This window comes from Ammospiza nelsoni, chromosome 3, assembly GCF_027579445.1.
Source record: "Ammospiza nelsoni isolate bAmmNel1 chromosome 3, bAmmNel1.pri, whole genome shotgun sequence".
In the NCBI taxonomy this organism is placed as follows: Eukaryota; Metazoa; Chordata; class Aves; order Passeriformes; family Passerellidae; genus Ammospiza; species Ammospiza nelsoni.
Window position 1 is genome coordinate 30,523,854 of NC_080635.1, and position 26,368 is coordinate 30,550,221.

The 26,368-nt window shown below is 33.7% G+C and overlaps 1 protein-coding gene across 1 annotated transcript in view; it reads left to right on the plus strand.

The window, feature by feature from the left end:
* Nucleotides 1-26,368, plus strand: part of KIF6 (kinesin family member 6) — a 156,796-nt gene that overhangs the window by 52,381 nt on the left and 78,047 nt on the right. The window contains exons 11-13 of the mRNA XM_059467441.1: nt 11,217-11,322; nt 12,149-12,275; nt 14,355-14,567. Of these exons, the coding sequence (XP_059323424.1) occupies nt 11,217-11,322; nt 12,149-12,275; nt 14,355-14,567 (446 nt within the window). The remainder of the gene's footprint in view (nt 1-11,216; nt 11,323-12,148; nt 12,276-14,354; nt 14,568-26,368) is intronic.

The following is a 26,368-nucleotide window of genomic DNA, read 5'->3' on the forward strand; positions in this document are numbered from 1 at the left end:
TAACTGTGGTTAATTTTATTGCAAATACTTGACTAGTAAGGAGAACTGTTACAAAGGATAGTCTTATAAAAAATGGATATGTTTTAATACTTTTTTTGATTCATCATATGTATTTTAACAGAGGTCACAGCAAAACTGATCTGCTGAGAGTATTCTGACCCTGGGTTCGTTTTTTTTAATTCTTTGATGCTGAGCACTGATGGTGAAAGGTACAAAACATGTCAGTGAGAAACTCCATGCACTGAGTACACATTTATTGTTTTTGTCCCACACAATACTTTATCTTAGGCACTTTTCAGTAGAAGACAGATGCCAAAATGAAACCAAGCCCAGTAGTATGTGTGTAGATCCAATATTTTTTAGTCTAACACAATGCTTATGGTATTGCATAGGTTTTTTTGCTCTCTACATATGTTGCAGGAACTAGGTGTTAGTGATTACCCAGGAAACAAGTGTTAATAATAGGTGAAAATTATATTTTGTATATTTCTTGACTTACTAAGTCAAGAAATGCTGAACATTTCTCATAACGATGAGCTTCATTCTACTTGTTTACATTCAGAGCATTCCAAAGGAAATTGATGGGCTACTCAATGCAGTTGGAATTGCTAAATATTTGCAGGTAGCCTATGAATAAGCTGATTTTCATTCTTTATTGTTTTTTCCCTCAAAAATCAAAATTCTTCAGGGATTTATTTTAATTTTTTTTTCATTTAATGGAAGGAAAAAATCTGTCAAATAGGCTTTCCTCATAATTGCTACAATGTCACGCTACTATTCACTAACTTTAAAACAAAATGGAAAACAAATGCTTTTGCCTTTTGGAAATGGTAAAGTATAATATGATGCACCTTATCAGCTGTGTGTGTGACTAAAGCTACAGCTCTCTGGAATTCAGAATTCTGTGTTAAATGGTGAGCGCTTGCATTACTGTGTCATATTTTTCATTTGATTAGTTTGTTCTCATAAATGTTAAATATAAATCAATTCTTCTGCTCTCATTTTGTTTATCTAAAAAGCAAAGCTTAAAAATTTCAGCTAGACTACATAAGTGGTTCAGAATGTACTTCATAAAATGCTTCCAAAATCTGAATTGCTTGCTTTGGATCTTGTCTTCTATTTCCTCAGCAGTAAAAGGCTGATCTAAATATTTCTTTGAGCTGAAGAATTAGTTTCATATTTAAGGGGAAAAAATTAGAAAAGGAGCTCTTTGAACTATTTTAAAAAGTAGAAAATAACATCCTACATCCCAAATACAAGGAAATCGTACTCTTTCAGGTTTCAGCATTATGGTTTAGAATAGAATTAAATTACCTTCAAATGATTTTTTTTTGTGAGTTATATGCCAAAAGTAAAAGGGAAAGTCCTTTTTGTTTGAATAATTTGTGATTTATTTTAATAATATAAATGAGCTCACTAGCAATTTTCAGTATGTGCCCAGAAAGTCAGGATTTCAAATCAATGTCTTATGTTCCAGAGAACCCACGCTTCCAGAGCTTTTGCCAGCTGGAAATCTCTGAGAACAGGACTGGAAGTACTGGCTTAGCACTTTAATTTATTAATAACTTTACCTTATTTCTTTGAGATACATATGTTATTACAGACACTTCTATTTTTTACTTCAACAGCCATATATATTGTTCATGTTACTCAAGTCCTGGAGATCTCATTACTTCTGTCTTACATTTGTTCTGTTTCAACATTGTGACATCTGTATGCTATCATAGTATTAACAATATTGCACTGTTGTACAATATAGACCTTTAAGAGTTACTCAGTTAAGCTCTTGAACAAATGGCTTCTTTTACAAAGCAGAGCAAATGTTCTTATTTGCTGATGTCAGTGTTCAATTTCATTTGCAAGGTGGAAGAAATAAAGACATATCACCTTGCCTTTTGGCAACACACTTTTGCAGACTATAGAAGTTAGCAGATTGACCAACATGAACTGTGTAGGCAGTATTCAAGAGAAAACAAGCTACCTTAGCTATAAAGTAGTCTTAAGATGTCTCATGTTAACTGCTTGCTTAGATGCCTGATTTAGAATGCTATTAAATCAGTGCATTTTCTTAGAGGACGTGTTTTCTCCTACATGTTATGAAATCTGTAGCAACAGCACAGAAAGTTCAGATTCCTAATGCATGCAGCTAAGCTATGTGCTTAAATTGTAAATAATTTTCTGTGATCCTGCTTTTTGTTCCAAGGCCCCTGAAAGAAGGGGAAAAAATCTTATTTAAACTGATCACCTTTTACATTGAAACTATTCAGAGACAATAAACTGTAAAGTTCTTTTCAAAGGATAGCAAGTTTGGTTCAGCATGGGGGTGGGAGGGAAGTAGATGATCGACTGTGTCCTACTTTTTAGTGTTCAAAATTATACCAGTCATCTAATGTTATATGGTTTCAACAGTAATAGTGTAATAAACGCATATTAGTGAGGTGTATGGAGAAAACATAACATAGCTTCCATTGATTATTTATATGTTTGAAAAAATCTTGGAGCCAATTTTCAAGTATATATGACCAAATGTGATCATAGAAGCTTTTAGAACCTCACTGAAATTCACTGAATATTTGGTCATGTGCATTCTTCTGAAGGTACCACTAAATATCTGTTTGCATATTTTGGAACTTTGAATGCTTTTTGGTAGTCTTTTTCTTTTGAGCTTGTAAGTAATAACCTGTAAGTGATACTTTACAGAGTTTTTTTAACTACTTCTGTCTTCTAAACAGTAAGATTATCTAGGTGTTCATCCATATGAGTACTTTTGGCTTCTTTGAATTGCTATTATGCTTGTCCTATGTAATTTCATTTTATTTCAAGTTCTTCCTACTTTGCCGATATTTTGATTTTTTAAAATTTTGATTAAAAAAAGGTTGGTTTTCTCTTGCTACTTTTATATATACTCCAGTGATTAGAACATAACTACTGTTATGGCCACAATTATTAGCTGGCAGTGAGTAGCATTCCTTTCTGTATGCGCTTTTGGATTGTTTTTATAAAGTGCTGTTGAAGAAGGAAATCATCTACTCAGCAAGCTACTTGACATGTTTCTTCTCTGAAAAAAAAATTTGCATGTGTAGAATTAAAGGCAGTAGGCACCTTTTTCTCTCATAAACCAGCCTTGGTCTTTTGATTGTCCAGTCCAAACCACCCCTTTTCTTACTGATACAAAGATTTAGAGCTGTGTGCATTTCATCATTGAAATGAATGCTTTTCAACTGTGTAGAAACTCATCTTACATCTGTTTGCCACACGTTAGCCATCTAATTCAGAATAATCTCCTATAATATGTAGTTGTTAGAGCACTATATAGATATTTTTCAAAACTGTGTAAATCTTCCAGTCTGTAGAAGGGTAAGACACTCAAAGGCTTACTGCTCTTGCTTACTACCCTGGTCTAAGACTGAACCAAATCAATGTAGTCTATAACAGGGCTATGATAATAGAACTATTCTATGAAATATCAACTGAAGGAATTGTACAAAGGCTTATTTAACTGCTTCCACTATTTACCTGAATTATTATTATTTCACCCAGGAGTTAGCACACTTTTGTTAAATGAGGGGTTAAGCAGTTATTTCTGGACACAGCATAGAGAATTATCCTCTATAAATGTCAGTTAAGCTGTCAAATGTACTACCTGTCAGCAATGTATACCAGCTCTTCTCTGGGCAAGCTGGGTGTATTCTGTGTACTTTTACCTTCTGTCATTTCATTCACAACAATGCCTGGAAATACCTTTCCTTTTTTCCCCTATCTCACATAGCATTATTCATAGAATCCCCTACTTTGAATCTCCATGGTCTTCCCATGCTGATGCACACTTGAGGCTAATTTAGCTTCAAGTTAGCTGTTTTAAATGTAATAGTAATTCTGCTTCCACTGTCATGCATGTTTTAGATCAATGAATTCGTAAAACTTTTAGAGATGTGGCATTCCTAATTAAACAATATAGACATTATTATTAAACTTAAAAATAATTTTTGGAATTAATATATTTTAAAACAAATTGATACCAATTATGTTACCAATAGGAAAACTATTGCAAAGTCAAGGTAAACAAACTTGTTTAATTAAAATGAACTCTCTAATTGCCACAAGTTCTTCATTAGCTGCCTTGTTAGCAGCCTAGTTTTCATAAACTTAGATTTTTGCTTGTGACAGAGTTCACAACTGACACACAAAATTAATTGTTATTTAAGTGGACTTAATTTTGATACATAACATACAGTGTCAGTGATCAGGGGTTAAAAGGCAAGTTGTCTCAGGAATGAATCATGGCACATAAAGCAAGGTCAAAACAAGTCCTTCCAAATCTGTGTTTTGAGACTGTGCATCCTGCAAGCTATTGAGAGCTCCAGATTTTAAAAACTTACTCAGTTGGCTGGAAGTGCTTTTCTGATGCATTTCAGCTGTGTAATTTGCACCCTGGTTCATCCAAACAAGTGACTGATTCAGAAGCAGATTTTTAGAAAAAATATAGGTGGGTGTTATTTAATGAATGGGTAAAAGTGAAGTAGTACAGTGCTCAGTTAATCATTCTGAAGTTGTGCTATCAGAAAAATTGCATGGAATCTGAAGTAATGTGGGTAGAAAAGTTTTGTGATTTATGTGCAGTCTAATCAGTAAGGATTCTACATTAAAGAAGAATTTCTGAAGGGTGGAAAGTAACAGAAGAGAAATAAAGTTGATAATGTAAAAGCTGTTTCTGAGCTGCAGTGCAGTGTGTGTTTACATTATTTGCAAAAGAAAAGATATAAAGAGGGGAAGGCTCCACCAAGAACTTGGGCCTGATTTACAGTCACTAATGAAAGAGCACTGTTAGTTTAACACGTTTCCATCCCAACTGTTTATGACTGTTCTACTGTGAGTTTTCTTCCAAGCATCAGCACAAGGACTTGTGCTTGACACAACTTGTGGTTTCACATTCTGTTATCATGATTCAAACCTGCCTGGATCAGCACTGTAATACTTTTCTTTTTGTACTAGGTTAATATGTAAAGGGCCACTATCAAAATTAGTTTTAAATTAATCTTGCAAATCACTTAATACTGTTCCCTTGACATTGACTTTAAAACTTTTGTGCATGTGTCTAATCTTTTGCTCCTATTTGGGGTTTTGTTGTTTGGTTTTGGGTCTTTTTCTGATGAGCACTGGGAAAGAAAGACCCATTCTTTGTTTATTGCTGTTTTTCACAGAAAATTAGTTTTTGTTTCATACATCTCTATTCTTCATCCTTCTGAGAATTTCTGTTGGGAAAACTATTCTTTCTGATACAGCAGGGTTCTGGCAATAGTCTTCAGCATACCCTTGCTCTTATTAATGTAAGTTAGGCCTGCTGTTCTCAGGGCAAACATTGCAGTAGTAAAAGAACAGAAATCTATTAAAAATAACCTTGGATGCTCCATTTACTTTAATAACATAAAACCATATTTACTGCTCTGTAGTTTACCTTACAGCATATAACAGAAAAGAGAAAAAAGGGAGTCACTTTGCATGCCCATGAGTTATGAGACATCTTCATATGATACTTATTTTCCTGTCATGTTAAATTAACAGTGATTGTCCACGTTCCAGTTTTGATTCTGGAATTCTGCATGAAAACATTTTTTAGAGCCTTACTAAGCTAAAACTAATGAAGAATGCAGCATCTGGCTTGCTAATGTTATTAACTACAACAAATGAAAGATTATTAGTTTAATATTTGTTTACACACAAAAATAGACTTTTTAGGATTTCTAAAATATACTTTTAGGTTTGGGGATTTTTTTTTTTTAATACTGGTTTAATACTTTCAATGTAAGTATCTTGTGGCTAGGTACTCCTATTTCAGATAAATGGAGCCTTTTCTGATACAACTCACCAGCATAACAAAATCCCTTCATATTTAAATAAATTAAATTGACCATCTTATATTAGAAGAGTACCAAATACATATATATATACATATGGCATATTTCCACTGAAGCAGTTAAGTGTAACAAGTAAGCAGTTCAGTTATTTTCAATTCAGTGTTTGTACCTAGCTCCATGATTAGGTTTCTGTTGAATTTCAGTTAATTAATCAGCTTCTATCATAGCTTTTTCCTATCAATCTGGCTTTAAAAGCAGAACAGTGTGAATTCATAGCTATAAGTATTTTTTTATAAGGGTCTCTCCAGTGTATACAAAATTCTTGATGTTGATCTTCAGATGATAGTACAGAAAGCATTTCTTTATCTGGTTTTCTGCCTCAGTGAGTGATAGGTATTGTTACAAGGTTTTTGGTGTAATTTCATTACTAGGCCTTTGTCTTGAATTTTAATTGGGGGAATTTTTTTTGCTACCAATTGATACCTTCCTTGCAAAGCTCATTTTGTAAGTTATAACTGAGAAATAGAATGTCAAAACAGGAATTTATTTCTTCTGTAGTCCATCTTTCATATAACAGGGAGGTTCAGGACTGCTGTAGTGCTGCTCTCCAAAAATACAGTCAAGAAAGGAAAACATAATATCATACTGTAAGCAGGAGTGTTCACTTATATTCAATGTTATGGAAAGTGGTTTTGGTATGTTTGTTAGTTGTTTTTTTTTTTCTTCTTGATTTTAGCTGGTTTTCATTATATGCTTTTAACGTTTAAAGCATTTAAACATTTTTCCTTCCCTCTAAGTTACCTTGGCATTCTCAATCATTTTATAGAACCTATGTATATGATTTTTCTAAATTATTTTCCAATTGACTTTTGACAGTTTGTGTAACGGGGAAATCAAGGTTCAGCCTGGGTTGTTTTGGGGAGAAGAAAATCTCAGTCACATACTTAAAAATTTTTCAAACATGATATATACTCGGTGTCCAATATGCTCTTTCCTTTGGCAATTTCATTATCAAAACACCCTTCTTTGGGCAGCTTTATTTTATAATTTCTGTTTTGAGAGAACATAAAAATATTGGCCATTATTCTCAGCATAAAAGCATAAGATAAAAAAAGAATTAATTGCTCAGGTCTTTTTGAAAAAACTCTAGTTCACAGCTCTTACAGAAAATAGGACATACTGACTGACTAGATGTATGGTCTTAGGACTGAGCCACAATAGATGACTAAAAATACTTTATTTCCTATGCCTTTTTTATTCTACTATGACTGAGTAAAAAATGAACCTTTAGAAAAAGGTTTTTTATTTTACCTCATGATTTCATATTGCCTTTGTTCTGCCACTTACCCATATCTCTGAGTAGATCAGTAAAGATTTGCTAGAAACTTCTCAGGACTTCTTTTTCTCTACGAGTTTCTTGCTACTCTTGAACAGCTGGATGCTACTTTGCTTAGTGTTGGGATGTTTATCTGTTCTGGTTCAATTCTTGCTGACATTTTCTTGCAAAAGTCTTTGGTTTGAGAAAAACTGTTCAATATGCATTCTCCTTGTAGAAAGCTAAGGATCAAACATAGGTGACTATTTCAGAAGATGCTACTATTGCTAAGGAGAATGGTATTATCCATCTCTTGAAAGTAACAGAATGAAAAAATGAAATCTCTTTTGGCTCTCCTTTATTTTCAAAAAGGTTTTTCTCACTGTCTCTATTGGAGGATGACTACAGTTTGTGCATGGTTTTGACCAAAAAACTTGTTCTAGGCTTGTAACTGTAGGTGCCCTTAATGAATTTCATAGATCTTTTACAGCCCTATTTTATATAATTCTGTGCTCTGATTTTCATTTATATTTATTTATATTTTCATTTATATTTTTCATTTATATTTCATTATATATTTAATTTTATGGAATATTTAGAGAAAAATAGTAAACTGATTTTGTCAGGAATATGAGAAGTAAAAAGGGTACTCCTCTTGTAAATTCTGTTGTCATTTGTTTTTGTGCCACCTACCAAACAGATATACCTTGTCTAATATATCTTAGGAAAAGGTAAATGTACAGTCAGTATTCCTTTTTTATGCTTATTCTCATCTGTATTTTTTTCCCTTGCCCTGTGATTCTTCATTGTCTCCTTGAAAAATCTTGTAAATATTTCTGAAAATGAAGTAGCATTGTCTATTTTTAATTTATAAAACTGAAGATCTGAACTGTATAAATTCATTTGTTGTTTTGACAATCTTTGAGCTGCTGAATCAGTTAAACAAAAGATGGTTCCGTTTACTACGATCTACTCATTGAGAAGAGAATCTTCAAGTTGCCTCTGCATTGCATTGTTTAAATAAACCTTTGTTTATTGCTTCAATTTTCTGGAAGAAGTCCCATAATGTCCAGAGTGTTGCCAGACTTTGTGTTATTTTAGAAAGAGTTCTGGTTGGTGTTTTTTACATGGAAACCTCAAAGACTGAGAGAGGCAGTGATTTCTTTTGCTAGAAGTCATGGAGTTTTGCATGGCTGGTTTTCTTTTATTTATTTATTTTAATTTTTGTTTTATCCATAGCATTTATACTTGGATGGTCTTTTCCTTATCTTGTGCTCAGTCTTAACAATGAAATATTGAAAATTTATCTAAAAATTTAGTGACAATCTAGGGTTTCCTACAACTAAGAAAGAGGCTGAATTTGTTTATAACTTCAGATTTACACTGTACTATTTTAGATTTGACTCAGTCTTTTGGTGCTTAGATCTCTTTTGGCTTTTATGTACTACTTGGAAATCAAAACATGAATTATATTGTTGTGATTTTTCAAGAATTCAGAAAAGGTAACATAAGAGAGAGGAAATAACAGTTTATATCTATAACTACAGCTTGTCTAGTTTGCTACACTTAACAAATTAACCTTGACTCTTGACTGCAATAATAATTTCAAAAAATTGAACATTATGTTTCAGGAATTATATATTCTTTATCTTTCTCTAGAAATATTTTCACATTGTAGTAATTATAATTGCAAGTCAGGGCAATTTTTTATGATTGATTCCCATAGCACAAATCTGTTGTAATCTGAGTATGGGTAAATCCCGGGCAACCAGATAATCTTTAGAAGGTTAAAACATCTCCCTCATAATTTCTAGTTGAAGATAAAGGCCCATTTGTGTAGATGACTTCATACAGTCAGTCTAGACAATCTGATTATCAAAAACCATTTTTTAGTTATTTCCTCTTACTTACTGAAACCAATAAGGTGCTTAAGACAGTGAAAAATACTGACTCTGTGTAATCACAATCATATTCTTATTAAAAGTAGAAATGCCTCTTTTTTCACAGTGCTTACACAAATACCTGCCTCCATGGATGAAGGATTAATTCTCCTGCTCTTTGTGCTTAGTGTGTCTGCAGAGAGCATGAGTAGCTTTGTGCTATTGGCTTCTGTTTTGTTGTACTCTTAATGCTGTGAAAAATCATGTAGCAATAATTAAAATTTTGGGTTATTTTACTGAGTAAATTTTGTTATCTCTTCAGCTGAGAAGCAAGTCAATGCCAATAATATTTCTGTAGCTAATATTTCTCTTTAAATATTCTCTCCTTCAACCTCTCCACATGTACAGTTCACATTGACTTCAGGGCAGTCCTATAAATTAAGACATTGTGAATTTTGGACATTTGATGAGTGGGATGCATAACATATATGTCTTTTGCTATTTAAGTGAAATTATGAAAATGAGAAAGCAAAGTTTGTTTGAAGCTAATCCTCTTGTTTCCTTTTTCTTCTGTTCTGAGTGTTGCCACTTTGCTGTCTCTAGAGGAGATAAATACCAAAGGTTTTTGTTGTTTGTTGTTTTCCAATTATCATTCCAGTCCTGCAGCATTATTTTCTCCAGAAAATAGTGTTAGGGTTTTTTTCAGATTGTCGTGCATGTTATTGTTTCACTCTCCAGCAGGAATTTCCTATTACTGTAATGTGAAGAATTCCAGTGAGAGAAGTCTTCAGAAGCATGGAAATACCACAAAACATACTCTAGGGTCAGCTTTGGATGCTGTGATATTGTAATGGCTACAATTTTTCTATGTGGTTACAACAAAGCGATTCTGATAATAAAACAGCAACAAGATTCCCAATCCTGTGACTGAAATGACTATGAAGTGACATTCAGAAGGCTCGCATATATAGTGGGGAGCTGAACAAAAACAGTCCAAAAGAAACACTAGGCACAGAGATGAACTCTTGCCCTTCTTGGGCACTTGATGCAGCTACCTTAGATTCCCTGCCTCAGGCTCAGAACTTAATCTTCTGAGGATGATAACCTAAATAAACATTTAAAATTATATAATTATGCTTTACAGGGCATATGCCTGTCGTTGCCTGCCTTTTGCCTATTAAATAGCAAAGAACATTTGTCAGGAACCAGGAAGCCATAAATCTGAACCCAGTTGATGGAGTTTAAATTTGCACTTGAAGTTTCTCAGAAACATACCTTAGTAAGTGGGTTAAAAGTCTAATTTGGGCTTAGAAATCCTCTTCCCTTTGTATTGAGAATGAACTGCAATGCATCCTGAAATATGAGACCTGGGAAGATGGTGACAGCATGTAAGAGGAAGACTGACTCTATCTGTAGAGATGCGACATCTGGCCTAAAACATGATATATTACGCCTGTATAGGTTTCTGGTCTGATAATTTTAATTTGGGTTTAAAAAATAAAGAAGGTGCTTCTCTGTGCCAGATTGTCTTATGAAGACCAAATTACTGAACGGTATCTCCCTAAGGAAGACTTGCAAGAGAATAAAATGCTAATTATATTTCATTCCTCAGAGGAGCAGTAGGTCTTTGAGAAATGCATAAATATCTGCACTAGAAGATATTTTGCCTTACTTGGTTATTGGAGCAGGTAATTTAAGCATGAAAGCTGTGCTATCTGCTGACTATTGTAATAGAAAAATAAGTTGATTTTTCTTTTGCAGAAATAGTCATATTAAGTTACAAATCCTATGCCCAAAATATTTTAAAGTGTAGTCTTCTGAGAGAGCAGATTTTAAGCCTTTTCAATTATGAGATAGCAAAGAGGAAAAGGTTACAAAATAAATGAGAAAAAGAAAATATTACTTCTAAGTTGCTTTTTTTTCAAGAACTATTCCTTACCATGTACCAGTATGTTCATATATGCAGTTGTAGAATCTTCAGTATCAAATCCAGGTTTCATTAATCAGAACAAAAGTGCATTTCAAATGCATGGACCTTGAAGAAAAATAGCCTATTAATATCAGGTAGCTTGGTACATTTTGTATTGTATTTGGCATGCCACTTTGCAGAGTTGTCTCCTTGTTTGTGAAATTTCTTTTTTTCTCTTCAAAAAATGTAATTTCCAGGTTGGATGAGTTAATTGAAGCATTTCTCAAAGATAATGATCCTGATAGCTCTCTAGATGTTGGTGCTGACATGCGGAAGATCAAGTATTGCTTCATTTACATGAAGGTATTTTTTTCAAATGGGGATCAAAGTGTGGCTGGTACTCTGAAAATAACTTGAAGATATTCATGGTTTAAAAGTGTTAAAAGAAATTCAATGTAGTTGAGAGGCACTGGGAAAGGGTAAACAATTGAACTTTAAATAGTGTGGAGGACTCATAGAAAACTTACATTTAGATGGGGAAATTCAGCAGCGTTTTGTGGAAACATCAGGATCCCAGCATGCAGTAAATTGTAAGACTGGAAGTTACTGGAATCAAGACAAGTTGTTTTTATATGGATAGATGTTCTCATCTGTATTTCCAGCATTGCTGAGGCTTTATTTTGGACAAACTATGTTGACAGAGGTAAAAAATGTAGGTTAAAAACATTATATCCCTTTACCTGTTGCACTAATTCTTCTGATGGGCTTGCAAGACCTTCTGAAATATTGAGAAAACAAGACACACTTGATAATTGTGAAATTATAGAAGATAATACTTTTTTGTATTTTGGGATATTGTCTTTTCAATATAACAGTGTATACATTCCTGATTTTAATGTATTATTTTTAAATAATTAGTTTTTAATTATGTTTTTAATGCTATGATACTAGAGAACAGTAGAGTTTGTGTAGAAGGAGTAAATTGAACCCTTGCTAATGAAGATTAAAGAATACAATTTGTTTCATACTTGATTCAATGGATATAATTTGACAGTCAACTGTGGCATGATTTTTTTCTGTCAAGACTATAGAAAGGTTTTACCTTTCTTTCTATAGCTAGACTCCCTCAGAATAGAATAGAGAGTTGGATGGAAAGTTAAGCGTGTGCTTTTTTTGTTTCTCTTTATAGCAAATTATAAATCATCCGATAACTTCAGGTAAAAAACTGCTCTCAGAAGACACCTCTGATGAAAAAAACAGTAATGAAGAACTGGAAAAACTGAAAGGACTTCTGCAGCAAAGAGACAATGAAATCAGTATCCTTTGTGGGGAAAAAAGTACTATTTGGGTTTGAGATGATCTTACAACCATTTTTCTTTGTGTGAGAGAGGCTGTGCTGTGTTAAAGGAAATACTCAATTCCCAGCTTTTATGTGACAGGACTTCTGCTTTGCACCTGCTTCTCTTTCCGTTTTTACCAAAATCTAAATTCTGGATCCAAGCACCTCTTCGCTTTAGAATGGTCCAACCAATAACCAAATATTGTGGATCAGGCCACATTTAAAACATTCTCCTCAAGCAAATTAAACTACTTTTTAGAGGGGGAAACTATATAAAGCATATAAAGATGCTATATAAAGACCAATCTATACCTTACAAAGAATAGAATTTCCTATGTGTCTTATTTTTAGCCAAATGAGGTGTTGCTTTGGGGACTACAGGGCAATTTGCCCTTAGAACAAATATAAAACTTGTACTTTTTACATTTAAATTTAAATCATTTTGCACATAAAAGTGCTAAACTATTCAGATGTTCTTTGTCCGTTTCACTGCCTCACAGGAAACATGAGTAGCTGCGCTGCAGCCTGACAGGTGGGATGTATTTTAGCAGTTTGGCAGACCTGTGGGCTAACCACAGCTGCTACAGCCCCAGCTTTGTGGCTACTCAGTGGGGAAAGTTTGTAATACAGCAGAGAAATTAAAATATGGGGTTGTTGAATGTAAAGGTAACAGGGGTTGTCTCATAGTTATTAGTAAAGAGCAAACTCGGTTGCATTCTTTGTGCTCAACGATTCCAGCTCAGTTTTATATGTCAAATGAGAATAGCATTTTTTATTGGCGTGTAACATGTTACCTGTCTGAACTGAGGTGGCAGGAAAGCTTCCCCATTTCTGCTCTTTCACAGATGATAAGATTGTGTTTTTCCAAGGTGCAGTTTCAAATAAATTTAACTAATACACTAACTCATTTATTTTGAAAGAATATTCTTTCTAAAACTTCTTCAGTTTCTTTTTTAATGGAAATTTTAAGATCTGAGTTCCCAGAAACATTTCCTCCTGAAATGAATTACTTCATTAGCATGAGAAAAAAAGCAAAAGATCTCTATAAAACACACTTCTGCTCAACAGAATTATACAGCTTTGCTCACAGAAGTGAAAGGAGGAAACTTGTGCAAATCCATGTAAGAGTTAAATAGAAAGAATATAGGAAGACTTTGAAGAGAAGACTGATTTAGGGAGTCTGCAGTGGCTAAGTGACAGTGCATCATCACTAGAACATTAATAAAATGTCTAATGTGATGAAATGGTGGGAAGTATGGAAGCTGTTGAATAAACTATGAGTTTCCTCTTGCCTACTGTAGCTAGAAGCTATCATAAAAACTGAATTGGAAAGTGTTTTATTATTATTACTTAGTCTAGTTAATAATATTCCCCAAAGACTACTTAGAATTTCTGCTGTTCATTAAGAAGATTAATTAGGATTAAGAAGAGCAGCATATAAAAAAACAGATCACAGGGACTTCAGTGTTGCTAATTGAATGTATGCAGGATTTCCATTATATGTCCTCTATGAGCTGTTAGGCAAAATGTATTTATATTTAATATACTTCCAGTAAATTCACAGTGTTATTGCAAGAAATTTCCTAAAGACTTTTTCTGAATTTTAGTGAACCTTTTGTGAAAAGCTTACAGATAGGATATACTTGCAAAGCTACCTGTAAATTAAGAGGTTTTTTCTTTTGTTATTCTGTAATAAAAAAGTTTTTTTTATTACAGAATTTGAAAAATAAAAAGGGCCTACCACAAGGGCAATAAGATCCTGTTTGTCTGAATATGCTTTTATCAGGAGTTGATTGAATGGGATCAGCCATTGTGGTCGATGTGTGACTTTGTTATTGTTTTAGAAAGAACTAATCTGCTGTTTGGAAAAACTGAGGTGGATGAAAATAATTGCAAAGAATATGTCCAACTTTATTTTCACATTCACACATATGCTTCCATAATGTGAATTTTTTGACTTTGGAAAAAAATAAAATGCTTATGGACAAACAATGATGATAGTCGCTTAAAAAAAAAAAAAGAAAAGAAAAAAAATTTTCCTTAATATATTTTGCAGATATTCTGGTAACTATGCTGAAAAAAGAAAAAAAGAAAGCACGAGATACTCTTTCCCAGCTTAATACCACCTCTGCTGGTTCTGCAGTCTTGGAGCAGTCTCCTTCTGTGAGCTTGGAAGAACGTCAGAGTCCATCTAGATGTTCTAGTCTGAAAGAGGCAAAAGTTTTCAGTTCTTCCATTCCCAGACTACCTTTTCTTTCCAGAGCAACAGGTTAGTGTAATTAATTAAGTGAACAGTTATTGCATCATTCCAGTATCACTTATAGCATATCCTTCAAATGTAAACCAAAACAAGGAAGCTTTATTTTTAGTACTAGTCATATTGTGCTAATCCTATATCTACAAATGCAAGGTTTTAAATTTAAAGCCCTCTAAGGTGCTGATGGCAAATTTAAAGCCCTCTAAGGTGCTGATGGCTTTTACAAATTTATGTAAATACTCTGTTGAACAGCCGTATGGAACCATAGTATAAATTCAGTTGCAGGCCCTTTATTCTTTCAGTAAATTAAGAGAAAAAAATGGGGGTTTGAGCATAATTCATTAAGAAATATAATAATATTTTCCCCTGGAAGATCCATTTCAATTTATCCGTATAAGTGATATTTCAGGATTTAAGTTTGTGTTTAAATCATTGTAGAACCAACTCAAACAATTAAATAATATTGACCAGTTAGCATGGATTGGTAGGGCAGTTTTTATAGTGGTTATTTGAAAAGTGTTAAATGTGGATCATTGTAATTTTCTTTCCATACATCATTTGAGCTAGTTATTTATGAAAATAGGTAGCAATATTCTTGCAAGTTGTTAATTTCAAAATCCACATGAAAAAACTTCTAATAACTGTAGACAGATTTTTCTTGCATGGTTTCATGTTTTCTTCAGTTTCTAGTTGAATTGTTCAAATAAAAAGATTTTTTGGTGTCAGCAGATTCTAGAAGTTCTTATGTTTTTGTTACTAAAGAACACACCTCATCCTAAATTATCACATGTTACATATTCTTGATTTATATTTCTGTAAGCTTTTTATGCATTTTGGGGATGGCTAGCTGAAGAAGAGTTTTTAAACGTGAAACTCATACATGGCAGCTGGCAAGTAGAAACCTAGATTTTGCTAGAGTACTAGTGGGAATGGCATTCTTAAACCACATAAAGTTGCCAGTTATCCTCTAAAATTGCATTGTAATTGAACTCGTCAGTTTTCACACTTGCTATTTTGTTTCAGTTGCTCAACTACTGAGGAATTCCCTTTGCCTTCTACTCTTTGTATTCATCATCCTTCTTCTCATTTTATAGGAAGAATTTATTGGATTTGGTGTCACAATACTATAAACTAAATATAATCATGTCCTTAGAACACATTTCCTTTTCATTACCTCAGAAATATGCCTGCAAATAATAGCTACATTTTTTCAACAAATTGCTAGTATAATTACATCTTTTATACAGTGGCATTTCTTTGATCTTTTAAAAAAAGCCCTCATAAGCATGAGAAAATTCTTAGTATTGATCAGCGCATTCCCTTTTTACAAACATTGTGTGGGTACATTCATATGAGTTTTCTTTTAGTGTAAAGTAAGAAGTTTGAGCATGTCAGCTCAAATTGACTGGGTTGTAGAACCTTATTGCCTGCACTCTGCACTGGCAAGGCCAGGTTGGATGGGACCCTGAGCAGCCTGCTCCAGTGGAGGACATCTCTGCTCTTGGCTGGGGGTTTGGTACTTTTTCATCATCAAGGTCCCTTGCAATCCAAACTATTTTGTGATCCTTTGCTAAGTTTGGATGAGACATCGTTCTCACTTAAGCACATAGACTCATTTTTCATCTATTGAAAGACTGAAAATTATGTTCATCGCTATAAAATTATCTATCCATTTCAAAATCTATCTAAGCTATATATATATGTATGCTATTTTGTCTATAGGCTTTAAGAATTCACTAAAGATTGTGAAAGGGCTTGGGCCAGAGCCAGGAGCAAACTCCTAGGTTGAAGCTTTCATGTAATATTAAAGCTATTCTTCATAATTTAAACCCTTTGCATCCTTTACATTGTTTATGAAGATTTCAATTTACAGCACAAAGGCTTTATAGTATGTTAACTATTTGAAAAATTTTGCTTTTCTTTTTATTTAATTCTGTACTATCAAACCTGCTATCAGCCTGATTTATTGCATTATAACATCATATTTCTATTGTCTCTAATGTGTTTTTCATTTTCTTATCTAATTTCCTCATCCTGAAAGTAAAATTAGGAAATCAAAAGAAAATATAAGGAAAAAAAAACTTAGTTTAACTAAATAGTTGTTGGAACATCTATCTAATAATTTGTTTAATAAATATATATTTAGAACATTCATTTATTTTGCAGTTGATTTATTATGTAGCTTTACATTTGCTTGCCCAGAAACAGATCTTTACCATTCTGTGATAGAAAAATATTATTACCATTTTTTCCCATATGATCTAGGACCATATCTAGATTGAAAGATATGTGTAACTAGGTTTCTTGTCTATCCTATCCAGACACTTCTTGAAGTAAGAGAAAGGCAGTAATACTATTTCACTGCTGAGCTTGATGTGATAATCTGTGATAACACGAAATCTATCTTGGTCTCATCACAGCAGTAAAACAATTCCTGGTCCAAATTTGTCCCTCAGCAGGCTGACTTTGAAAGTAAATGAGTAGTGACTCCAACAAGAGTTAATGTTCTACAGGTACAGCTGTAATTTATCTCTTTTTAGGTCATCCTGCACTGAATGTGCATGGTCTTTTCAGAAGAAACTGAGTAAACATAAAAAATCTTCAAAGATTTGACATACAGTATTATTTACCTTCCTGTACACTCTGCCTTTTCCCCACCACGTGTATTCTGAAACTCTCAACAGAAGCCTTTAATTGAAGTACAGACTCAAAGATTAACAAGGCCTAACACCCAGATTTGATTTCCATGTAGGTTTTTGGGCACCATTATATAATCTTTTCAGCTGATAGTACTAAGCTGTAAAGAGTTTATTCCATAGAGTCATAGAATTGCTTGGGTTATGTAAGGGTCCTTAAGAATCATCTAGTTTCAAACCCCCTGCCATGGCCAGGAATGCTACTCACTAGACCAGGCTGCTCAGGGCCCCATCCAAGCTGGCCTTGAACACTTCCAGGGGTGGGGCATCCACAACCTCTCTGGGTAACCTGTTCCAGTGCCTCAGCACACGCTGAGCAAAGAATCTGTTCCTAACATGTATTCTAAAAACACTGTCTTTCAGTTTAAAACCATTTATCCTGTCACTACCTGTCCATATAAAATGTCCCTCTCCCTCCTTTATAAGCCCCTTTAGATAATGGAAGGACACAATGAGATCTCCCTGGATCCTTCTCTTCTCCATGCTAAGCAACCATAGCTGTCTTTGCCTGTGTCTGATTTAATGTTGAAAAGTACTTTTTCTGAACAGGTATGTCTTTAGCTGCTTGTTTGAATATTATATTTGAAATAATGTCACCAGTAAAATATTGTTGAATATGAGATTTGATACCACTGGAGACCTAATTAAGAACAGCTGCAATTAGACATGTGGATTGTTGTTGTTTTGTATTGTGCTTTTTTTTAGTTTGTGCCAGAGTATGGATTAGTCTGTACTTCTTGACAGCCACAGCAGAGAAATATGCAAATGCATATTGTCCTAGTAATGCCCTAGCTTTGCTGGTTTTGGGTCACATAGCATTGAATTCTACACTAATTACAAATGATACCCTTTTACATGCTGTCAGATTTCTTCTTCTTGGATCCCAGAAGACTTCTTTTAGGAAGGACTGGATGGCAGGCAGGCTGCCTGGAAGCAGTGGAAGGCTGCCTGCTGCTGTTATTTTGTCAAGTCAGATGGCATACAACAGTGAACAGACCAGAACTTGCTATCTTAGTGCAAGTTACACCATAAAAGGGGATAACTTGCTTTTTAATATCCATCCTCCATCACAGAGAGCTCTAAATTATAAATCCATGACCACATGAGGGAGAGTGAGCAAAATAGTCTGGCATAGTAGCCACTGTTATTATTGCATCATAATATCTTTCCTGAATCTGAAACAGACATAACTAGCTATGAATTTAAATTATGTTTCAGATGATCATACCAGAAAATGCAAAGATAAGTTATTGGCATAATAACCTGAGCATAACAAATGCTTCAGCAATTTTGCTTTTAATATAATCATTTAGTTCATAATCGTAAAGTATCTACTGCAGCTTTGTGTTAATAATTCATATCTTCTAGACATATAATTGTAGAACTACATGTAATCCTTCTTAGGAGTTGAGTCAATTGTTAATTAGTAGTTTCAGGATAAATCAGAGAATGAATGAGTCTATCAAAACAAGAAAAAAAATCAGACTTCATCAGACAGTAGAGTGATAAATATTGTATTGTATTTAACTTTTATTGCATGATATCACTCCTGTACAGAGAAGTCTTATTTTGGAATCAGTTTCTGATTTCAATGATGGCTGCTTGCCTCTTAGGATAATTCTGTGAGCATAAAAGATGATATATGTATGATATAATTTTTTACCCTGATAGATTTGTTTTTCTCCTGAAATATAAACAGTTTAGTTACAGAAAACAGTGTGACTATTGTGACATTTAAAAAATGCAGTAAATCTTAGTAAGAGGTTCAAACTGTTGTATATGCTGATGGATTTGAGAGTGATTATTTTGCTCGTACAAAAGATTTTGTTAGGATAATGTTTTGACCAGTTTGAGCCCTTTCATTTTTTTTCATTGAGAAGTTGTGAAGTTTTTTGAGAGTTTTGTGAAGAATTTACCTTCTTTGTATCCCCTTCATGATTTAAGATCACTTTTTGCTTGACACCATGAAAACACCTATATAAAAAAGTATTCCTGCTGAAAGGCTGACTAACTGACTTAGAAATGTAAGGTGAGAGATGGTTTCTGTAAACAGATTACTCTTATGAATAGCATGAAAATAGTGAAGCTAAGACACATACTGCTCATTTCTGAATGCTAAATATTTCTGTCATCTATTAAGACATTTTAAAATATATATCTTGTCTATTTATGTAATAATTTGGGGAAAATGCTTCCTTCTATTGTTGAAAATCTATCTATTGTCTGAAAAGAGAAAGTTCCCTAATGCAAAAGGCTGACTGAGGTTTTCAGTCAGTGGTTTTCCATCTTATGTTTTTCACTTCAGAGTAAAGGCAGGCCTCAAACATTCAGAAAAATTATATGCTTAGCAAACCCATATGTATCTTGGAGCATTTTCTGTGTCCAGTAGTGCTTTCAGATATCTGAAGGCAGTCTTGGCACTGTGCTCATGACAGATCTTTTGTTAACAAACACATGTAGTTATTTTATTGCTATCTGGCCAATAAAAGCGTTCACTGGTGCATTTAGGGCACTGCTCAGAATTACTGTTGATCTTTCTCATTAGTCAAAAAAGAAAGTATGTTCTACATTTTCTGTTAAAGGTCCAGGAAAAAGTATATGTCCCAATTGCTCTCCAGCTGAACTTCTACCAGCTCCTAATAACATGTAGTGCATATTTCATTGCTACTGTTAAATCTTTGTAACAACTATTTCTTGTTACAAAGATTTGTTAATTTCTGAAGCATTAAATATTTCCTATAGTGCAGAGTGATTATAGTGTAGAGTGCATTTTGCCAAGTTTAAGGACCAAGCAGGAAGTATCAGACTTCACTGCTTGATTTAGTTGTTTTAAAAAGTCTTCAAAATAAATTCAGCAAATATTAACAGACAGCAGAAACTTTTGAACAATTTTATTCAACTTTACTTCTGATAAGCTTAGCAAAGTTATTTTCTGGTATTTCAAGTTACCAGATAAAATGTGTATTGCTAGGGCTTCAATTTATGTCATAATTATGAATGGCTGTCAATGGCTATCTATGAGAAGTTTGTAGCATGTAGCTGTGAAAATTTTTTACTCTGTCACATGCTGTTAGACATTTGGTATCTCTGTTGTCTTTTTAAATCACAGTTTTATTCCCTTTTTTAATCTTGTGACATGAACAAAAAAGTAAACATTAAAACTCAAAGTAATTTCTAAAACAGAATTACCCTCCTTAAATGTACACTCGCTGCAATAAATACCAAGCAGTATTTATTTAGTATTTATTATTTATTAGCAGTATTTATTAGCAGACTAACTCTGAATTTAAAGGAAACTCAACTAGCTTCTGGGGCTTGCTCATTTGTTTGTTTGTTTGGTTTTTTTTTTTCAACATCGATTCTTCTATCTGTAGTGCTTCCAAGAGCTTTATTTTGTTGGAATTCACTGTGAGTCCACTGTGACTTTCGCTTGAGTGAGAACTTTGAACTCACTGAGGTTAGTAAACAGCAAAAAAAGGACTGTGTTAAGAAGTTTAAGACTCCAGAAACATCTCTGTAAGGAGCAACAGATGACTATTTCTTGTGACATAGAAATATAATTACATGTTATTTGATTTAAAGGGAGCTTCTGCAATTGATAATCAGTGATAAAACCCTCTGTGTTACAATTTTCATCATCTTAACTAAGTGTTTAGAAATATGAACATCAGATTATTTTTATGAGATGAAGCCCAGATTTTCCTCTTTGGTGCTTAGTTCCCATTTGCAACTTCAAAGGCAAATTTTGTAACTTGTAAGGATTTAATGAGAGTGAGAAGATCATAGCAGTACTTTCACTAATTTTTCAGAGACACTGAACCTTACTTATATATTGAAAATGTTGTTATGTAAAAAAACTTACTTCTTCCATCAACAGCTTTTTCTTTCTTCACATTTATTTGGTTTTACAAAACATGTCTGTTTTTTCTAAGATTCTCATCATGTTGTTCTTTCCACTTCTCAAATGGGAATCTCTTCTGATGTAGAACGTATGTTTGGAAGCTTGTTAAAGATGCTTTTGGCAGTTTTTACTGCCTTCCTCTTGAGTCTGTTTAGATGGGGAAACTTTCCAGTATTTTTATACTAGTTTACTGTTCTCTATACTGGATTAGTCTGCTAAATGTAACCTAGTGTTCCTTGGAAGTTCTCTGCTATTTCAAATCTTTTTGGCTTTCTGTTTCATTAGCCATATTTTGACTGTCCAAAAATACAATTGGATCCTTCAAACTAACTTCTTAAAGTTTTTTTGGGTTTTTTTGGTGGCTGAAGGTCTTTAATTCTTGATATTTTAGAGGTAAAATACGCTTCCGAAAGTTTCTGCATGTTTGAAGGGTGATCAAATTCCTTTATATATTGACTGTCAGGTTTGGCAAATACCTCTGTAAAACTTCTTCCATATTGTTGTTATGAGCATCAGCCCTGAGAGACTACAGTGCCTTTTAACAGAGCCACTACATGCAAATTATATATGCATGTGGGTAATCAAAATACTACAAAGTTCTTCTATTAGCTTAAACTCTAGATATTTCTGTACAGACATTACTAATTCTGCTAAATAATATAATATGTCATGTCTTGAACTTTTTCAGTAAAATAACTTTAATGCTGAGTTGAAAAATTCGATTATAATGTCTAGATTTCTGTCTCTTTTATTTGTCAATTTAACCTAAAAAAACCTTTTTTTCATTCTGTTCCTGGCAGAAACAGATATTTTCTGGAGACTCTTGTCTCAGCATATTTGAATATAAAACCAGAGTAGGTATTAGTGGAAATATCCTACAAATCCCTACCTTTTTTTCCTGATATTTGTACATTTAAGCAGGTTAAGTTTCATACAAATGTTTCAGGCCAATTTCATGCTTCTGTTCTTGCACAATTTTTTCACTGAAGTTTTCTATGCCTGTTTGCCTCAGTGATAATTGACTCTTAAGTTTTGGATGCTTTTGTTGAAAAAATCATTGCACAGTTCACTTACCTCTGATGCATCAACATTTTTTTTCTCTTACACTTTTAACTCTGAAATATCTATTTAGTAACTGTGCCTTTGATTCATTAATTTTCAGCCCTGCTATAAGTTCAGAAGGATACTTTCAAAAGAATAACATTATCTTCACAGGTTATATTTTATGTTTATTATACATTGTATATTTAGGTTAATTTGAGAAAAAATAGACCATTATAGATATCTGTGTGGAAGAAAAGAGTAACCACATAAATGAAAATAAGCTAACAGCTAGTGATACTTGGTTTTCCACACTTATACAGTAAGTTTGGTAGATTTTACTTCTAGGTCAGGTAAAACCTCTTACTGATTTTTATTGCAAGGCTGGTCTTACAAATCTTTGAGTGAGGTTCTCTGCTTTAACCATCTACCAAGCTATATTGAAAGCAATCTTTGATCTTTTTGTTCATAGAGTCGCGTTCCAACTGGTCTAAGACTTCTTAAGGCAATTTTGGCATTTGAAATGATCACACAGCGTTATACAAAGAGCTGAAGTTGCTCTTTGTAAACCCGTGCATATCAAAGATGCTTCACATGCAGATAATTATGCCATTTTCCTGTAGCAGAAGTTATATGACTGAAGAAATTATTTAACATTTGTAAGCATTTAGCAGTAATTCCAGGTCTTCTTCAAATAACTTGTATCTGACTTGAATGCAGTGAGTGGTGGAGTTGGGCATGATAAAAGTCTATCCATTTTTGTGTTCTATTACAGTACGCTCATGTTTAATTTTCTCTCCCTTAACAATTTCTTTGTTTTCCATTTTTCCTAGCAATATTCTTCCTAGAGATGAGTAATTTGGTGATGATTGAGCAAAACATTTGCTGAAAGATTTTGTTGTTTCTTTTTTTAATGATTCTATGCTAAATACTCACACAAATAGCCCTATCAAACTATGAGCCCCTTCCTGATTTTCAGCATACTTTTACTAAACTCTCATACAAATAAAATTGTTTCATCTTTTACTCTTTCCTTATCATCATACTAATGTCCAAGAATTTTCTATTACCAGTATTCTTAGTCCTTAATGTGTCTTGACTGTAATTATCTCAAGCCTTCTTATTTTGGTCACCTCACAGCCCTTGAACTGCTGCTGCATGTTCATGTTACTTAACTTGCTTACAGTTGCTGTCTTAGCTATTGTAATGGTTATTGTAACCCTGTAATTCCTTAAAATAAAGATCATCTCAGAAACAGCATTTTGAAGTTCAGTTCTAGGCAAAACTAATATAGACATGTAATCTTAAAATCTGGTGCTGTTAATATCAGATGCTGTGTTTGAAGGCTTCTGCAGTTTATTTTATTATGTATATTTTAATGCCACTATTGCTTTCTGCTGCCATTTTAGGCTTTCTACTACCTAGATATAGAAGCCTTTGAGAACATCAGTTTATTATGCTGGACATCACAATAAACTTCCTCAAAAATCTAAATGGAGAGATTAACTTCTTCCTTAATATTTGTTATGTATTTGAAGCACAAGTCTTATGGGGAACAGCTGAGGGATCTGAGGTTGTTTAGCCTGGAGAAAAGGAGGTTCAGGTAGAGGAGGTGGACCTCATTGCTCTCTACAACTACTTGAAAAGAGGTTGTAATGAGATGGGGGTCAACCTCCTCTCCCAGGTAAAAAGTGACAGGATAAGAAGAGATGGCCTCAAGTTGTGCCAGGAGAGGTTTAGATTGGATATTAGGGACAAATTTTACTCATAAAGGGTTGTCAAGCATAGGCGCAGGCTGGCCAGGGGAGTGGTGGAGTCACCATCCCTGGAAGTGTTAAAAAAGTGTGGATACAGCAGTTGGATATGGTTTAGTGGTGAACATCGTGGTGGTGCTGGGTTGACTGTTGGACTCGGAGATCTTGAGCTTGGGCTTAGATGACCTCAGAGATCTTTTCCAACATTAACAATTCTATGTATCTGTGATTTACACTCTATTTTAGGAAGACACTGGAGGGTTTTTTTCTTAGCCCTCAACATAAATCAAACCAGTTTCTCCATATGTATGTCTCAAAAATATAGGGAATACAAAGAGGACATGTTTCTGTGTCACTGCCAAAATACACAGCAGCACCACCTCCTGGGCATAAAAGTGCTGGAAATACCTGCGTCTCTTCCAAAGCCAGATAATTCACAGGAAGGGTAAAAACCCAGCATAAACTGCTGATTGATAAATTTTGTCCAGTTTTGTTTCTTTCTTGATATCTGTTACTTAGTGTTTAGATTAAGTACAAAAGCACAAGATTTATTATTTCTTCCTGTTTTAACTTGCTATTGTAATTCTATTTATGTATTTAGCCTATTCTCTTCTGGTTTCTGATGTGTCATATGCATATTTAAAATGATAAGTATTTAGACATTTATAGCTCAGCCTTTTATATGCTTGTTTTCTGAGCACAACAACTTGGCCCAGTGATCAAAACATCCGCATGGCTGAATGAGAATAATTTAGGGTAAATAATCTCCAGCTCTTGTGGGGAATCCCGAGTTTGGGCACATAGCCTGTAAAGCTGAGTTAATCAGAAAAAGGAGAAGTACTTAGAAAAATAGGTCTAAGGCAGTCATGAGATTCATTGTATCATTGCATGACCAAGCAGGATTTATAGTTAGGGCATCTGTAAACAACTAATGGTGTTGATCTCTGTAGGCCTGTTTTTAGTTCCCTGTGATGTCAGTTGGACCTAATCATATATCAAACACTCATGTAATGTCTTGATACTCTGTGAATTAGAACTTTAATCTAATTATCCTATATCCTTACTGTTTGAAGAAGCAAGATTAAGTCCAGAGAATTTCTTTCCCATGTATAACTTCCCTTCTAAGAATTTCTTCCCTTGTAAATTGTTGCAGGTTGCTGTCATGTGTTGCTCTTAGGTACAACTTTGAGGGATTTAATGGTAAATAAAACTGGATATAAAAATTAAGGTATTTTTCAAAGTTAAAAAAAAAAAAAGTCCTGATAGGGATTTCTGAATTTTAAGATTGCCTGGAATAGTTATATTTTGGAATGTGGCCTGTTTGATTTTGATTTTAAAATTTTGACAAATGCTTCTTTGAGATTGGGATATTAACATATCCACTTCAATCCACAAAATTATTATGCAGCATCATGGGAAAATGGGAAGAACTACTCAGAATGAACATCACCATTCTTGAAGAGAAAGTTTACTTGAGATTTATAATACAACTTTGAGGTATTTTAGACTCAAATAAATAGGCATGTTTTAATCTGTGACTGATAAGCCCTGAATGAAGAGAGCTTTTTCATAATAAATGATTTTGCTACACCCTTCCATGCATTTGTTGCACTAGGTTTGATTCCTGCAGTGTACTCTGTGTAGAGCTGCAAATTTAAACTGGTTTGAAATTTAATATGGTATAAAAAGTATCTGCTTGTCTGTTAAACAGAAATGATCTCTGCATATATGTAATGGCACAGCTCTACAATATTTCTTAAATTAGGCCTTTGGCCTAGAAATGTCAGTCATTTAGGACCTGCATTTTTAAGAAACCCTGCTAGAAGTTGCACCTATTACAAAAGGGAAGATCTGTGGTCAGGCTATTGTTTCAGAAATGTCTTTGCTGTCGGCATTCTCATGAGGTGCTGCAGAGTTTTCTTGTTTTGCACACTTAAAAGTCAGATTTTCTTCAGATTTTTAAAAAGAAGGAATAGATTGAAAGGTGCCAACCATGAAAGATACATGTTTTTATATTCCTATGGCTGAACTTGTTAACTGTAGCTCTTAATATTAAATCATTGAATTTATATTTAGGGGAAGAAAGCTTGGTAAATTGAGTCATGTCTTGAACTTTTTCAGTAAAATAGCTTTAATGCTGTGTTGAAAAATTCTATGATAATGTCTAAAACAGTGGAAGCGGACTCCAAAAAAGGGAAAAAATTGAAAAGTTGATTGGTCTTTTATTCTGTCTTACACTGTTCTCCTGGACTTTTTTTATTCGAATGTCAGGAATCTTTTTGATCTGTTTAATGGAATAAATTAAGAGACCATGTGCTGGTTACAAATAGCAAATGTGTTTCTGAATATTGCTTTTGTCTTTCTTGTGAAAATACTGCGGCTGCCAAGAAACTGTAGTAGGAGTACACAGTAGAAGCAATT